The sequence below is a fragment of the Tupaia chinensis genome, unplaced genomic scaffold (genome assembly GCF_000334495.1).
Source record: "Tupaia chinensis unplaced genomic scaffold, TupChi_1.0 Scaffold000523_1, whole genome shotgun sequence".
NCBI lineage: Eukaryota > Metazoa > Chordata > Mammalia > Scandentia > Tupaiidae > Tupaia > Tupaia belangeri.
In genome coordinates this window covers 156227-172977 of record NW_006160036.1, presented here as the reverse complement: position 1 = coordinate 172977, position 16751 = coordinate 156227, and the positions used below count along the sequence as shown (strand labels likewise).

Below are 16751 nucleotides of genomic sequence, written 5' to 3'. Positions count from 1 at the left end.
AGCAGGAAGCCAGGGAGCCAGGACTGCTGAGCTGTGGCCCCTACTCAGGGTGAGACTGAGCAAGGGCCTCAGAAAAAGAAGGTTGAAGCGGGAAGGGTGGGCCTCTAACCAGACCATGCCAAGACCCAAGGCAACCTCTCTCTGGGAGCCTCTCTGGCTCTGGCCTGGTGACCTTCTGAGGCTGCCAGAGGTTATTTGGGGATGCGGAAAGCATTTCCGGCCCTGCCCTTTCCCACACTGCCCTTTTCTTGGAGTGACTCAGCCTAGGGTGGGGGTGGGGGTGGGACTGGGAGCTCTTGCTGCCACTCTCCAGTGGGTGGTATCCTCTGAGAAGGGCTCAGACAGAGCCTAGATGAGGTCTGTCATCCCACTGCTGTACAGGGCAGTTTGAGGAACCACTTGTTCTTGCCTTGCCCTTCTGAGGTCTGTTAGGCTGCACACAGATCCCGACCCAGTCCTGGACCCTCCAGGAGGGATCCTGTGGGCATGTCCCCAGCTCAGGGTAGCATGAGGCTTTGCTGGAGCTCCTGTGAAAGCCCTCCAGATTGTCCTGCCCTGGGCTGCACTCATGGAGCTCAGTTCTTCAAACCCCCAGCCCTGCCTCTGCTCTCAGCCCCTGCCCTAGCCTCCTGACTGGCTCGAACTCTTCTCTTGGATAGTTAGGAATTCCTGCCTGGATCTGTACATTAGACCTTCCTCACTTATCCCATAGTCTGAGCCTCAGCTCTTCCTGCAGTATTTTCCCAACCACTCACTGGGTTCAGGAGCACTTTTTAGGTACATGCACAGCCTGCTGGAAGTGTACCCCAGTGTGATCAGGAGGCATACTGGGTAATGGTTACCGTGACCTATAGTGACCACTACAATAGAAGAGTATTAGACATCGAGGGAATACAAGAGGGAGTACCAGCTCCACCCAAAACAACCTGGGGGAACTTCCTGGAAGCAATAACAATTAAACCTCCTGAAGGTTTCACTGAAGAGGAGTTTTCAAGGCAGTAGGGCAGAACCGACCTTCCCAGGCAGAGCCCAGCATGTGCCCAGGTTCAGAGAATCTGAGGTCAGGGTTTTGGCTGACACGGGAATTGATGGGACATGTCTTATGACTCCAGCCAAGGAATCTGGACCACACATCAGGCAGTGATAGTTTCCAGCATGGATGATAAAATTGGACTTTTTTTTTTTTTCTGTTTTGTGGACTTTTTTTTTTTTTTCTGTTTTGTTTGTTTGTTTTTGCTATTGGGCGCGTGCGCTCGCCAGACAGAGAGATAGAAAGCGAGAAATCACCCCCCAGGGGGGATGGCCACGCCACAATCCCTTCTCCTCCATTCTCCTCTCGGGATCTTGGGCATGCACGCACACGCACCCGGCGTGAGTTTAAGCCACCGGGTCTGGCACTCAAACCACGGTCGACTACAACTACGTGGGGGTCCAGTGACATAGCCATTACGCTAATTGCTGGTCCCCCACACATGAGGTTTTAAAAAGAATCTGGGGTTGGGAACCAGCTGACAGCATAATGGCTATGTCACTGGACCCCCACGTAGTTGTAGTCGACCGTGGTTTGAGTGCCAGACCCGGTGGCTTAAACTCACGCCGGGTGCATGTGCGTGCGTGCCCAAGATCCCGAGAGGAGAATGGAGGAGAAGGGATTGCGGCATGGCCATCCCCTCTGGGGGGGGATTTCTTGCTTTCCGTCTCTATGTCTCTCTCTGTCTGTCTGGCGAGCGCACGCACCCTATAGTGAAAACCTCTCCAAAAAAAAAAAAAAGAAGAAGAATCTGGGGTTATACCTTCCCCATCCAAACTGTCTTCTTATCTGAAAGTCAATAGAGATATCCTAGCTGTGACCCCCACCTCCTGCACTCTTCAGGACCCCACTGGGGGTGGGGGACTATTGAGTGACTAGCAGCCGGTCCTTCATGGTGCATCTGGTCTCCTCTGATGCTCTGTGCATCCCCCTCCCCTCCCACCCACATAGGCACCCAGCATGGGCACCCTCATGGGGGTGTACCTGCCCTGCCTGCAGAATATCTTCGGGGTTATCCTCTTCCTGCGGCTGACCTGGATGGTGGGCACGGCTGGTGTGCTGCAGGCCCTCCTCATCGTGCTCATCTGCTGCTGTTGTGTAAGTGTCCAGTGGGGCCAGGACTGCGCTAGGTATGGGCCATGGCTGCCCCATAGAGCCCACCCAACTGACCTGCTCACCCAGGCTCTGTTTTCCACAGACCCTGCTGACAGCCATCTCCATGAGTGCCATTGCCACCAACGGCGTTGTTCCAGGTGGGTGAGCACCACCCCAGGCCAATGTGGGGAACAGAGCCTAGAATCTACCTTGACCTGTCCCCACCTCCCAAGACAGTTCTCTGGTGGGGTCCTAGTCCCTGCTACAAGACAGCGCCACACTTAGGAGCTTCTCTGCCTGACAGAGTTTGAGATTGCTATTGTGTTGTATTAATATAAAACTAATACCCTAAAAAAGGTAATATATAATTACCAATAAGAGGGTTTGCACTCATAATAATACCAGGGGAGCTTGTTACTGTTGGCCTTTTGTTATGTAGTCTTAGAGTCTTCTAAGTATCTCTCTATATATATGACACGTGTGTGTATTTTCCATGTTGGAAACAGTTTTTTTTTTTTTTTTTTTTTTTTTTTTTTTTTTTTTTTTTTTTTGGAGAGGTTTTTGCTCTAGGGTGCGTGCGCTTGCCAGACAGACAGAGACAGAAAGCGAGAACTCACCCCCCAGGGGGGATGGGCACGCCGCAATCCCTTCTCCTCCATTCTCCGCTCGGGATCTTGGGCATGTACGCACATGCGCCCGGCATGAGTTTTAAGCCACCGGGTCCGGGACGCGAACCACGGTCGACTACGTGGGAGCCCAGCGACATAGCCATTATGCTAACTGCTGGTTCCCGTTTTCTTTAAATAGGATTGGCCATGGTTGGATATAACCTAACGGATGTGATTAACCCTCCCTGTGGGTTCTTCTTTTGTAGATGTTGTCATGAACAGCTTTGAACATGAAGTTCAGGCCCTGGCAGTTCTCTTTAGAAGAGGGTTTAGGAGTAGAATTACAACATCAAAGGGATTGACCTTTCAAGTTTCTTGATTCTTGTTCCAAGATTTACCAAAGAAGGTTTTTCAGCAGCAGATACAAGCAGCAGTATGGGATCACCCTTGTGCCCCTGCAACCTCGCCACCCTGGAGCCCAGTGTTTACTCTTTTAGTCTTGTCAGGGAGTTAGACTCTGATTAAAGCACAGACTCAGGGCAGGAGCATCAGCAATAGACACTCACAGGCAGGCCCTGTGCTCAGTCCTAGGGGCAGAAAAAAAACAAGACGAGACAACAGTCCCTGTCCTGGTCTGGAAAGGTCAGACTAATAAAGGCACAGGCCTCAGGAGGGGTGAGGTGTGCTGAGGTAAGACACACCACAGCTGGCCAGAGCAGGTTGTGGATGTGGCCTGAGTACAGGGAGTTAAAGGACAGTGGGCTGCTCAGCTGCTGCTGGGGACCTTGAGCTGCCCCAGAACAGTAATTTCACTGGCTCCCGCTAGACATGAGAATCAGACAGGGATGGGGCCTGGCTCCCACCTGGCTACTGACCAACCTTGCAGCCTTGGGCTAGTCTCGCAATCCCTGGGCTCACCTGTAAGTGGGAAAAACAGTCCCTGCCCCCCGAGTAGTTATGAGGGCCTGTCACGGGGAAGACCCTGTTGAAGAACCAACCTTGATATTTGTATGTTTTCTCTGCTGTAGCCGGGGGCTCCTATTTCATGATCTCCCGCTCGCTGGGGCCAGAATTTGGAGGTGCCGTGGGCCTGTGTTTCTACCTGGGAACAACATTTGCAGCAGCCATGTACATCTTAGGTGCCATCGAGATCTTGCTGGTGAGTCAGGCTAAGCCCTGGCCAGCTCTGGTCCTGTCCAGACAGTGCCTTTGGAGTCCAAACTAAAGGCCCAGGTTGCTCATGCTCTCCTCACCTTGTGGCTGGTGTCTGGGGGTTATAAATGGGAGGCCTCTTCAAGCGAGAAAGATCTTTTCTCAAGCCAGTCTTCCTTTCACCCCTATGCCAGTTTGGGCCAGTCAGATGTTCCACCTACCTGGGCACCATTTCAGCCACGGCAAGTGGTTCATGAACTGGGATGTTTAGCTTGGTGACAGATCTTGGTGGTGACACAGAGCCTGCCTCCTGGATTTGTGTGGGCTCTATCCAACTCCAGCTCTATGGGGCTCTATGCCACGGCCCTTCAGGTCCAGCTTCTCATCTCTAAGTCAAGGTGATCAGCCACAGATCCCTGTCTTGAGGTTGGTACCCTCTCTCAGCCCTGTGGTGCTCAGACTCAGTGTCTTGCTCCCCACTGAACTGTCTCAGCCACGGGCAGAAGAGGTGGGGAGCACAGGGTGACAGATGCCCACCCTTGGGGATCTAGAGAGGGAGATATTTAGAGGGACTTCCTAGCTCTTCCCATCTCCAGGTCCTCTACCTGCAGTGTAGACCCTGCACAGGGATCTTTGGGGTTGTTTGTTTGTTTCTTTTCTATTTTTCTTACTACTTCTACATTATTTGAAAGTCCTCTCTAAGGGAAATTTATCTTTTCATTTATTTATTTATTCAACCATGTAACAATATCAGTATAGACTTCTAGATATTTGTTTTGTTCTTTGGGTTATAATTTAATACTATCATTATTTATTTTGTTGCTCAAATTATTTTACTTTGGCTATTTAGCCATTCAGGTTGGCATCTGTATCTGGAGCCTTCTTTGTTTGTTAGGTTCTTTTTTTTTTTTTTTTTTTTTTTTTTTTAAATTTTTTTTTTTTTGGGGCCGTGAATTATTTTATTGGGGCCGGCAGGTGGCATAGTGGATAAGGGTGCTGGATTCCCACATGGCTGACCACAGTGGCTTGTTTTCTCACTTTGCATCTTTCTCACTCTTTCTCATTCTGTACCTCTCTGGTCAAATTAAAATCAATACATTAAAAAAAATTTTTTTAATGTATTGATTTTAATTTGACCAGAGAGGTACAGAATGAGAAAGAGTGAGAAAGATGCAAAGTGAGAAAACAAGCCACTGTGGTCAGCCATGTGGGAGCCCAGCGCCCTTAACCACCACACCACCTGCCGGCCTCTGTTCTTAAATAACAGCTTTACTAAACTTTATGCTATAATTCACATACCATATAATTCACTATCTATTGAAGGTGTACCATTCAGTGGTTTTTAGAATATTCACACAGTTGTGCAATTATCACAGTCAATTTTAGAATATTTCTATCTCTCCCAAAAGAAATCCCATTAGTAGTCATTCTCCATAGCACCCAGCGCGAGGCACCCACTAATCTGCTTTCTGTCTCAATGGGTTTGCCTATTGTGAACATTTGACATAAACAGAATCATACTGGGGCCAGCAGGTGGTGTAGTGGTTAAGGCACTGGACTCCCACGTGGTCAACTGCGGTTCGAGTCCCAGACCCAGCAGCTTGAGAATTACACTGGGCATGTGTGTGTGTGCCCAAAATCCCAGGAGGAGAATGGAGGAGAGGGGATTGCAGCATAGCCATGATTTTTCACTTTCCCTCTCACTGCCTCTCTATCTCTCCAGTGAGCACATAGACCCTATGGCAAAAACCTTAAAAAACAAACAAACAAAAAAAGGAAAAAACAGAATTATACAGTATGTTTCATCCTTTGTAACTGGCTTCTTTTAGAGGAACTTTAAAAAAGAAAACCAGGTCGGGACCAGCAGATGGCGTGGTGGTTAAGGTGCTGGACACTCCCACATGGCCAACCAGGGTTCGAGTCCTGAGTCTGGTGGCTTGCCTTCTCGCTTCCTCTCTCTCTCACTCTCAACGTCTGTCTCTCTCTGGTCAAATTAAAAAATAAAAATGAATGAATAAATAAAATAATTATAAAAAAAGAAAAAGAAAATCAGGAGCAGCTCTGAGACTTGACAGTAAAGTGCTGCTCAAGAGAAGTCAGAGCCCACATGATGACCGCAGTTTGAACCCTTGGCCTGGTTAGTCTGAAACACACCTTGCATGTGCAAGGGTACCCATATCTGACAGGCTGGAGGATTGGAGGAAGGGTGTCACGATGTGACCAGACCCTCTGAAAGGCACTCCTCTTTCTCTCTCTCTCTCTCTCTCTCTCTGTCATGTGTACATGGATGTGCTCTGTGGGGAAAAAAGAAAAAAAAAGACAAAAATGGTTTCACTCTTCAAATAGAAAGATGGTGCTTCCTGTTTTTCTTTCGTTTCCTTTTTTAGTGCCAAAGGGCGTGTATGCCAGAGAGAGGGAAAAGAAGCACTGCCTGGTTACACCGTAATCCCCTTTCTTCCACTCTACCATCCTGGCAGGATCCTGACCATTTACCTACATTGCCCAGTGTTTGCCATGAGGGCCATGATTCAAACCTCAGACAGTCACTTAGGCTCTCGCTTCCTCTCTACAGCACCTAGCCACTGTGCTTATGGGGCCTAACCTTTTTTTAAAAGAAAAATTTTTAATTTGATTTTGTTATTATTTTTCAAAATGTGACGAGAGAGAGAGAAAGAAAGGGAAAGTGAGAAAGCAAGCTGCCAGGCCTGGGACTCAAACCGCTGTCTGCCATGTGGGAGTCCAGCACCCCAACCACCATGCTACCTGCTGGCCCTAAACTTTTTTTTTTTTTCTTTTTTTGAAGGGAGATATTTGCTATAGTGTGTGTATGCTTGATGGGGAGACAGAGACAGAGAGAAAGCTAGAAACCACTCCCCACCCCCCGAAGGATGGCCATGCCACAGTCCCTTCTCCGTTCTCCTCCTGGAATTTTAGAATCTTAGGGATGCACGCACATGCACCCAGTATGAGTTTCAAACCTCTGGGTCTGGGCCTCAAACTGGAGTCACCCACATGGGAGTCCAGTGCCCTACTCACTCTGCCACCTGCAGGCCCCAGTCTAATCTTCTTTATCCTTTTCATTTCAGACCTACATTGCCCCACCAGCTGCCATTTTTTACCCATCAGGCGCTCATGACACATCGAGCGCCACCTTGAACAATATGCGGGTATATGGGACCATTTTTCTGATTTTCATGACTCTAGTGGTATTTGTTGGTGTGAAGTATGTGAACAAGTTTGCCTCGCTCTTCCTGGCCTGTGTGATCATCTCCATCCTCTCCATCTATGCTGGGGGTGTCAAGTCTATTTTCGACCCTCCTGTGTTTCCGTAAGTACCCTGGGAATTTGTAAGGCATTGTACTGACATTCTCCCAGAGACTACAGGAGTCTCCAAGAGAGCAGGTGTTGATTCTTTTGTCCCCTACAGGGTATGCATGCTGGGCAACAGGACCCTGTCCCGGGACCAATTTGACATCTGTGCCAAGACAGCCATAGTGGACAATGAGACAGTGGCTACCCGGCTATGGAGTTTCTTCTGCCACAGCCCCAACCTTACCACTGACTCCTGTGACCCCTACTTCCTGCTCAACAACGTGACTGAGATCCCTGGCATCCCTGGGGCAGCTGCTGGTGTGCTCCAGGGTGGGTCTTCCTTCCCGCGCTGCTGCTCCTGAGCCCACAGGCCAAGCGGGAGAGTAGAACACAGAGCTGTCCTTGTTGTGGCCAGTTAGGGAATGGGAGGCAGATCTGGCTGCCTTCCCGCCCAGTAGTGTCCTCTTAGCCTGGTTCCTGGCAGCTGAGTTTCGGGTGAGCGGAAGCTGTTTGGCTAGTGTCCCAGGCCAGTAGCAGCCCCCACAAAGTTCTGACAGCCCCTTTTTCCCTCAGCCACCAGCCACACATGCTGCCTAGGATGTTCCCTTCAGAGCTATAAAGGGCTTCTGTCTGGGAGGCAGGCTCTGGGGAGACTCTGACTGGTGGTGGTTCAGCCACCTCTGTCTGTCAGGCTCCTAGCCTGACAGCTCCTTCCCTGCAGCCAGAGCAACCCTGTGGCTGAAGCTGTCCTGAGTCCCCCGAGCTTTGCTGTGTCCTCAGCCTCTGAACTGCCCCAGGGAAGTAGGTGGGCTGTAGTGGTGATGCCGCTGCCCCTGCAGAAAACCTGTGGAGTGCCTACCTGGAGAAAGGGGAGGTCGTGGAGAAGCACGGGCTGCCCTCCACGGATGCTCTTGGCCTGAAGGAGAGCCTGCCCCTGTATGTGGTGGCTGACATCGCCACATCCTTCACTGTGCTGGTTGGCATCTTCTTCCCCTCCGTAACAGGTAAGCCCCTATTGTCCACCCACCCAGCCCTGCCCCAAGTCCCGAGAGCCCCTGAGGGAGTCTTGTCTGTTTTTGGAGGCATCATGGCTGGCTCGAACCGCTCCGGAGACCTCCGCGATGCCCAGAAGTCCATCCCAGTGGGGACCATTCTGGCTATCATTACAACCTCCCTTGTATATATCCTTTCCTAGGCCTGGGGTGAGTGGGGGGGATGGGAGGGACTTGTCTGTGGGTAAGCTGCCAGTGACATGCCCAGGTACAGCACATACGTGCACATGTATATATCTCACCTCCTTGCACACGTGCACACCTCCAGACCCTCGGCTGTCAGTGTGCTGGCTGAGGCTCCGGTGAGGGTCCCATGGATCCCATGTGGGGAATGAGCCAGGGCAGCAGTGCGCGTGGTGGAGGCCTTGCTTTCCTTGACGTGCTGCTGCAGACTTCAGCAGTGTGGTTCTCTTCGGAGCTTGCATCGAGGGGGTGGTGCTCAGGGACAAGTGAGTTAGCCATGCCCCTGCCCGTAGCAGTGTCTCAGCCCTGCCAGTCCCGCCTTCCCTCCCTCCCCCCACAGTCCCACAGGTCCTCAGGGTGCTAGCTTCAGTGGTGCTCTGTGCCACCAGGTGGGTCAGGTTCTGCCTCTGAGAGGAAGGTGACATCAGGACTGGGGCTAGGCTGAAGAGCAAGGATAGGGCTGGCGTTTTCCACTGAAGGGCCAAGGTCTGCCCACTGTAGTCATCCTTCCTGACCTATGACATCCCTTGCTCTGGGCAGCCCCATCCAGGGTTTGGGGGGACTCATTGCACAACAGCATAGCCTGAGCCCAGCGCCTGCAGGTACGGCGACGGCGTCAGCCGGAACCTGGTAGTGGGCACATTGGCCTGGCCTTCGCCCTGGGTCATTGTCGTCGGCTCTTTCTTCTCAACTTGTGGCGCCGGCCTCCAGAGCCTCACTGGGGCACCACGCCTATTGCAGGCCATTGCCAAGGACAACATCATCCCCTTCCTCCGGGTGAGCCCCTCCACACTCCCCTCATGGCTGGGGAGAGAGGCGGGAAGCAGAGGCAGCATGTCCTGCCCACAGTGGCCTTGGGCCATGCAGCCATCTCTGAGAAGCTGTGAGAGCCGCCGTGGCCCCTGCCCTGTTTGCTGTTGGCCGAGCTGCTGTATTGCCTGTCTGGCTCATCCAGGGCAGAGAGGCCTGGAGGGGTGGAGGAGGAGGGGAGGCAGGAAATTTGGTACACCCACAGGGATGGGGCTGGGCCCCAAAGGAGGGACCCAAGGATGATGGAGAGCAGGCTATGGCTAGGCGCTTGAGGTGTGGGATGGAGGTGATAGGACCAGCTTTCTCCTTGGTGCATGCAGGTGTTCGGCCATGGGAAGGCAAACGGTGAACCAACATGGGCTCTCCTCCTGACTGCACTCATCGCTGAGCTGGGCATCCTCATCGCCTCTCTTGACATGGTGGCCCCCATTCTATCCATGTGAGCAAGGGCAGGGCAGGGGAGTGGTCTTGGGAAAGGCTTCCTGAACCCCAACACTGTTGCAAGCACCAGCCCATGATCATGTTGGGTGTTAAGGCTGGGAGATATAGGAGGCTGTGTGAGGAGATAGTACCTGGCAGGCTTAGCCTACACCAGGATTTGGGAGCGAGCCTGGTACCTGTGCGAAATACGTTGTTTAGAGAACCAAGAGGTCCCACACCCCTCAGTGGAGAGCCTTAGAGAAGGTGGCTGCCAGGTCGCTGTCCCTGCACAGAACAAGCACCCAGTCCTGCATGCCTTGATGAAGCTGCCACTGCCCATTCCATTTACTTTTTCTTACTCAGATTGAAGAGGGTATAATTACTTGCCTCACAGAGGGATGGAGAGACAGAGAGAAAGCACCATGCAATGGGTTATGGTCGCACAATCCCTCCATTTCTCCATCCTACTAGGAATTGGGGCATGTACACTTATGCACCTGGCATGTTCGTCAAGTCACCAGAGCTGGAATTTAATTATGTTTGGCTATATGCGATCCCTTAACCACTAGTATACAGGGCTGGCCCCTGTTCATCCATTTGCAAACGTTTTTGCTTTCAAAGTTCCTGAATCAGCTGGGAAAATGAGTGTGCTAGTGCCTTGTAGGTAGGGACCGCACATGGTGCTTCCCAGGAGTCCCTGAGGTACCGCTCATAGTTGCTGTGTTCCCCTCTGCCTGTGTTAAAGTCTTTGGTTACCCTGCTCCATGAGGCTCCTCTTTTCTTTCCTTTTCTTTTCTTTTTATTTAATTTGCTAGGGTGTGTGCACTTGCCAGAGACACAGAGAGAGAGGAAAAGTGAAGAGGCGTTTTCCCATGGAGAATGGTCACACCACAATCCATTCTCCATCTCTTTCCTTTTGAGATTTTGGGCACACATGCTCTTGTACCCCATGTATTTCTTAAGCCACTGGGCCCAAGACTTGAACTGCAGTCAGCCATGTGAGATCCAGCCACCTTAAACACCGTGCCACCTGCTGGTCTGAGGCTCGTTTTTGCTTCTCAGTGTTGAAGGGCCCACCCTTCATGGCTCAACTTAACTGCAGACCTGACAGCTTCCAGACCCTTTTCCTGAACAATCTCCACCCCAACCAGGCCTACCTCTTGTGCCCCTCGATATATGTATGCTCCTCACAGAAGTGCACACTGGAGACCATTTTTACCATGGTCATCTTGGTGGTGACCCTTCTTACCCAAGCGAGAGCATACTTCTCAGTCCTGATTATGTGACTCTTGGTGGCAGCTCTGGAGGAACTTAGCACTCCCCCATCATGGGCACACCTGACCCTGGCATGTCCTCTCCCATGAGTCCTGCCTTCTGGGCTGACCTTGCCCTTGTTCTAGACTCCCATATTCACCACAGTATATAACCAATCTCAGTACATTTAGATGGTCCTTGTCCTTGTCATCTCCCTCCACCTGCTCCTCCTTTCCATGTGACAGCCCCTCATCCATTTGGTCACCCAGGCCGGAGACCTGAGTGTCATCTGTGTCAGATCCTGAGCACTCCTTGCCCATCCTTTTCCAGTTCTATTCTTGCTGTTCCCCAGCCTTCATCCATTCCCACTTTCCGCTCTGGAGAACACTTACCCATCTTCTGTGATGTAGCTCTTTAGGAACACTTTTCCTGTTGGAACCCATCTGCCTCAGGCATGGCAACAGGTGTGGAAGGTTGAGAAGACCAGCCTGAGCCCATGCAGGGCAGGTACACAGGCTGCTGCGAAGGCCGCTCTGCACCAACTGCCTCCCTGTGCTGCAGGTTTTTTCTGATGTGTTACCTGTTCGTGAACCTGGCCTGTGCTGTGCAGACACTCCTGAGGACCCCCAACTGGCGGCCCCGGTTCAAGTACTATCACTGGTGAGCCTAGCTGGGCCCCTGAGCCAAGTCCTCTGACACAGGAGGAACTGCAGGGGCCAAGAGCCCCATTCTGGATGAGGCTCAAGTTTCCTGGGCTGCAGTTACTCCTAGTGAAACACTGGGGAAGGAGGTTACGGGGCTGAGGGGCTCAATCTGATTCTTGCCCCACCCTTCCAGTGTATGACCTGGAACCTGATGGGGCTGCCAGGGTTTGGGATAGGCTGTGGCCTGGGACCCTCTTGGTCTTGCCCTGATCTTCACCTCCCCCCCACTTTGTCCCAGGGCACTGTCCTTCCTGGGCATGAGCCTCTGCCTGGCCCTCATGTTCGTCTCCTCCTGGTACTATGCGCTGGTCGCCATGCTCATCGCAGGCATGATCTACAAGTACATCGAATACCAAGGGTGAGTGAAGGGCTACCATCTGGCTTCTGTCCACAGCCTGCAGAGCACTGAGGGTGCCTGGGTGAGCAAGCTGAGTTGTCTTGAGTGTTAGGCTGAGGGGAGCTGGGCCAGCCTTTGCTATCCACCATAGGTGATAGGACTGGGAGGGGTGGGCCCAGGGGCTCACCAGCTATGGTATTTACAGGGCTGAGAAGGAGTGGGGTGATGGGATCCGAGGCCTGTCCCTGAGTGCCGCTCGCTATGCACTGTTGCGGCTAGAGGAGGGGCCTCCTCACACCAAAAACTGGCGGTGAGTTCACACTCAGACCTTCAGGGGTTGTCTTCTCAAGGTCCCTAGTGGGGCTTTGTGGGTGGGAAAGTCAAGAAGTGCTGCCTCCCCTTCCTTAGTCCAGGTCTTTCATCCTGGGGGTGACAGAGGCACCCTCCTGCTTGTTGAGCCCTTGGATCCAAACCTGTGAGGTCCCAGGGCCTATGGGGGGAAGAGCAGGGGACCCTAGAGAAGTCCAGCTCTAGTCTTGGGCTGTCTGGTCCCCGTCTGGCCCCTGTAGGCCTCAGCTACTGGTGCTGCTGAAGCTGGACGAGGACCTGCATGTGAAGTACCCACGGCTCCTCACCTTTGCCTCCCAGCTCAAGGCCGGCAAGGGTCTGACAATCGTCGGTTCTGTCATCCAGGGCAGCTTCTTGGAGAGCTATGGAGAGGCCCAGGCTGCCGAGCAGGTGCACACTGCCTCACCCCAGCCAGGGGAACTGAACCAGACCACCACAGGTGTTCTGGGTTGTAGCTGGTACACTGGGGAGGGGACCAGTCCTAAGCAGCATGGCAGCCAGGCAGACAGACAACGCTGCTGCCCCTTGAGAGCTGGAATAAGGCAGCTATACCTGACCCATGTGAAAACATGGCCTCTTGCCCCCAAGTAGCTATAGGTCCTAGGGCTCCTAGAAGGAACCCAACAGAGAAAGTTAACGACTTGGCTTCTGATGCGAGTCTGTTTCCCTCAGACAATCAAGAATATGATGGAGATTGAGAAGGTGAAAGGCTTCTGCCAGGTCGTGGTAGCCAGCAAGGTGCGTGAGGGGCTGGCCCACCTCATCCAGTCTTGCGGCCTGGGCGGCATGAGGCATAACTCCGTGGTGCTGGGCTGGCCCTACGGCTGGCGACAGAGCGAGGACCCCCGTGCCTGGAAGACCTTTATTGGTGTGTGAGGGGCCAGCGCCTGGGCTAGGCCAGGTTGACCTGGGGGCTGGGGGTTCAGGTGGGGTGGCAGAGGCTCGAGAGCTGCAGACTGGCAGTCAGCAGTGCTCCCCCCACCCCCCAGACACTGTGCGTTGTACTACGGCGGCTCATCTGGCCCTGCTCGTGCCCAAGAACATCGCCTTCTACCCCAGCAACCACGAGCGCTACCTGGAGGGCCACATCGACGTGTGGTGGATTGTGCATGATGGCGGCATGCTCATGCTCTTGCCCTTCCTGTTGCGTCAGCATAAGGTGTGCCAGGCAGGTGGCAAGGGCAGGAGGGGCTGAGCCTTAGAGGAGTGGGCACTAAACCACCCCCCTGCTCTGTCCCCACAGGTTTGGAGGAAGTGCCGGATGCGCATCTTCACAGTGGCCCAGATGGACGACAACAGCATCCAGATGAAGAAGGATCTGGCCATCTTCCTGTACCACCTGCGCCTTGAGGCAGAGGTGGAAGTGGTGGAGATGGTGAGCTGTCCTCCCTGAACTGGCCTTGTGGATTTCGTGCCCCCACAGCCTGGGTCCTCATAGCCTACCCTGTCCCTAGCACAATAGTGACATCTCTGCATACACCTACGAGCGGACACTGATGATGGAGCAGCGGTCCCAGATGCTGCGGCAGATGAGACTGACCAAGACGGAGCGCGAGCGAGAAGTCAGTGGCCTTCTTGGTTTGGGCTGGGGTGGGTGGCAGTGTCCGGTTCAGATCTTTGGTGATACCATAGGGCAGGGCATCAGGACAACTTACCCTAGGCCCACCCAATCCAGTGTCCCTTTTCCTGAGGCTGATTGCCATTTTGGGCCCACCTCTATCCATGGCACTAAGGTGTCCTCTGATGATTCTCAGGCCCAATTAATCAAGGACCGACATTCGGCCCTGCGCCTGGAAAGCCTGTACTCAGATGAGGAGGATGAGTCTGCAGCAGGGCCCGATAAGATCCAGATGACATGGACCCGGGACAAGTACATGGCTGAGCCTTGGGACCCCAGCCATGCCCCTGACAACTTCCGGGAGCTGGTGCACATTAAGCCGTGAGTGCAGTGAAAATGGACCAAGGAGCTGGGCCCTTAGAGGACCTGCTCTGTCCCCATAGGTTTGGGGTTTGGGGCTGGGGGTAGAGATGGAGTAAGGGCAGATAACAGGGTGGCTGAGCCAGGATCAGGGGTCCTTGTAGATGATTCTCTGAGACCAACAATCAGTTGCATGACCTGCAGGGATCAGTCCAACGTGCGGCGCATGCACACCGCTGTGAAGCTCAATGAAGTAATCGTCACACGCTCCCACGACGCCCGCCTGGTCCTACTGAACATGCCTGGCCCACCCAAGAACAGCGAGGGTGATGAGAACTGTATCCCTTTGTGGAGAGGCAGGCAATGGGAGCTGGGCAACTTGTGAGTCGGGCCAGGAGCCTCTCTCCCTGGGTACCCCTAGAGTAGGGTGACCCAGGTTGCCCTTGGTCCTGGTGTTGCCTCCTTGACCTGATGTCCTGCAGATATGGAGTTTCTCGAGGTGCTGACTGAGGGCCTTGAGCGGGTGCTGCTGGTACGCGGCGGTGGCCGTGAAGTCATCACCATCTACTCCTGAGCCCATTGCAGGCTTGTGGCCTGGAGTGGAGGTATCCAGGGTAACAGCCCTCTCCCAGCACCTGTCTACCAGCCCTGCCTTGCCTGGCCCTGCCCTGGATCCAGCTTTTTGTGAGGTCTCCTTGAAGAACAGGCCTGGCAGTGGATATGGATCCGAAGTCCTGTGGGATCGTGGGAGGCTTGGGGACTTTCCTGTCCGGCGCCCCTGTAGGTCTGCCCAGGCTGGAGGAGACTGGTGGGGGCCAATGTGGGATTTGAAGGCAGTTGGCCTGGCCCGGCCCAGAAGCGGTATTTATTGCATATTTATTGTTTGGATGTCACCATCGGAGAGGAGGGAAAGGGCGGCAAGGGACAAGGTCTGGCCCAGCTTGCCTGCAGAAGACCTGGCTCCGGCTACTGTGGGCAGCGACCCCCACCACGCCAAGCCAAATGGAGCCTGACTTTTTTCAATAAAACATTGTGTACTTCTGGGCCTCCTGCTGCCCCAGCTCTGTTTTCCCTGGCGCCAAGGGAGGAAGGCGGAACTGAACCCCGGCCCAGAGCTGGCTCCCTGAGGCTAAGGCTGTGCCCCTTTCCGGCAATCTCTGGCCACCCCCATTGGCCAGGCTGTCCCTCCCACTGCCCCTAGGGCCCCTCCCACCCCCACTCTAGATAAGGCCAGCTCAGGACTGCCTGTCTGGCAGCAGGCACTAGGGCTGGAATGGGGCTGCCCGGCTCTCCATGGCAGTGGGTGCTGCTGCTGCTGGAGCTGCTGCTCCCCACTGCCGCCCCCTTCTGGCTCCTCAATGTGCTCTTCCCCCCGCACACTACGCCCAAGGCTGAGCTCAGTAACCACACACGGCCCGTCATCCTCGGTAAGCCCCCGCCAGGCCCCTGACGCACCAGGCCGGACCTTGGGAAGCCTGGGCCCCAGCCCTTGAGCAGACCTGGCCAAGGCTCTCTACCCTTGCATTAGCCCTATCCCTGCCTTGGTGTGGGGAGGGGCCCAAGCTTGTTCAGAGAAATCACCCACTTCCCCACCACACTGTCCTTGGTGTCTGAACTGGCCACTCTAGAGGGCTGGGGTAGGGGAATGGGTATGCCTGAGGTCTTGGCCAGGACATGACAAGCCACAGTCAGCTGTAGCCATACCAGTGTAACTCTGAGCCAAGTCCCACCACTCCTCCTTTGGCCCCTGCCAAAGATAAGACAAGATGCCCAGCTCAGGAGAGCAAGAGAGACCCATCAAGGCCTGCTTCCTACTCCTGGGTCTACCACCCACTTCCCCATGTGTATTTGTTCTTGCCTTGGACTTTGGCAGTGGAGAGCCAGGCTGAGTGTTTGTTTTGTGGGGGCTGGGGTCAGTGACCTTGGCCCCTTTATATTCCCTGTTGAGGGGGAACCTGGGCTTTGGGTTTCTGGGGAAGTGTTGGGGGTATGATCACAAGGAGTGGGTTGAGGGTGTGGGAGCTGGAGGGGTGGGGCTGGTCACTGCAGTGTCTGGGGGTGAGATGGGTTGGGCATGGTGGGAAGTCCAGCAGTCCAGAGTGAGGGCCGGTGCCTGTAGTGCCAGGCTGCCTGGGGAATCAGCTAGAAGCCAAGCTGGATAAACCGGACGTGGTGAACTGGATGTGCTACCGCAAGACAGAGGACTTCTTCACCATCTGGCTGGATCTCAATATGTTTCTACCCCTCGGTGTGGACTGTTGGATCGATAACACCAGGTACATGCCATGTACTCTGCCCCGCCCACATGCCACCCCTTAGCTATTGGCTACTGAATGTCCCCCTGTCCTCAGGGTTACCTACAATCACAGCTCTGGGCGTGTGTCCAACGCCCCTGGTGTACAGATCCGCGTCCCTGGCTTTGGCAAGACCTACCCAGTTGAGTACCTGGACAACAGCAAGTTGGCAGGTGTGTTTAGTGGGGGAAAGGGCAGAGGCTCCTGGCATGTGAGACAGCAGGCATGGCCTGT

General features: G+C 53.9%; 2 protein-coding genes across 4 annotated transcripts in view; both read left to right on the top strand.

Moving 5' to 3' along the window:
- Window positions 1-15269, top strand: part of SLC12A4 (solute carrier family 12 member 4) — a 30722-nt gene extending 15453 nt beyond the window's left edge. Inside the window, exons 4-24 of the mRNA XM_006156884.3 lie at window positions 1982-2128; window positions 2229-2283; window positions 3762-3892; window positions 6972-7213; window positions 7313-7527; window positions 8037-8201; window positions 8280-8378; window positions 8641-8698; window positions 9035-9209; window positions 9563-9681; window positions 11478-11576; window positions 11859-11978; window positions 12163-12267; window positions 12527-12695; window positions 12978-13173; window positions 13295-13464; window positions 13549-13680; window positions 13760-13867; window positions 14060-14244; window positions 14428-14561; window positions 14706-15269. Coding sequence (XP_006156946.1) covers window positions 1982-2128; window positions 2229-2283; window positions 3762-3892; window positions 6972-7213; window positions 7313-7527; window positions 8037-8201; window positions 8280-8378; window positions 8641-8698; window positions 9035-9209; window positions 9563-9681; window positions 11478-11576; window positions 11859-11978; window positions 12163-12267; window positions 12527-12695; window positions 12978-13173; window positions 13295-13464; window positions 13549-13680; window positions 13760-13867; window positions 14060-14244; window positions 14428-14561; window positions 14706-14797 — 2916 coding nt within the window. The 3' untranslated portion in view covers window positions 14798-15269. The remainder of the gene's footprint in view (window positions 1-1981; window positions 2129-2228; window positions 2284-3761; window positions 3893-6971; window positions 7214-7312; window positions 7528-8036; window positions 8202-8279; window positions 8379-8640; window positions 8699-9034; window positions 9210-9562; window positions 9682-11477; window positions 11577-11858; window positions 11979-12162; window positions 12268-12526; window positions 12696-12977; window positions 13174-13294; window positions 13465-13548; window positions 13681-13759; window positions 13868-14059; window positions 14245-14427; window positions 14562-14705) is intronic.
- A 187-nt stretch (window positions 15270-15456) lies between these two features.
- The window catches only part of LCAT (lecithin-cholesterol acyltransferase), a 3660-nt gene continuing 2365 nt past the window's right edge, over window positions 15457-16751 (top strand). For 2 of the 3 annotated variants that reach the window (XM_006156887.3, XM_006156886.3), the window contains exons 1-3: window positions 15458-15650; window positions 16343-16499; window positions 16575-16690. In XM_006156887.3, coding sequence (XP_006156949.1) covers window positions 15497-15650; window positions 16343-16499; window positions 16575-16690 — 427 coding nt within the window. In that variant the 5' untranslated portion in view covers window positions 15458-15496. Of the gene's footprint in view, window positions 15651-16342; window positions 16500-16574; window positions 16691-16751 lie in introns of all 3 variants that reach the window. The other variant, XM_006156885.3, reaches the window with a different exon arrangement.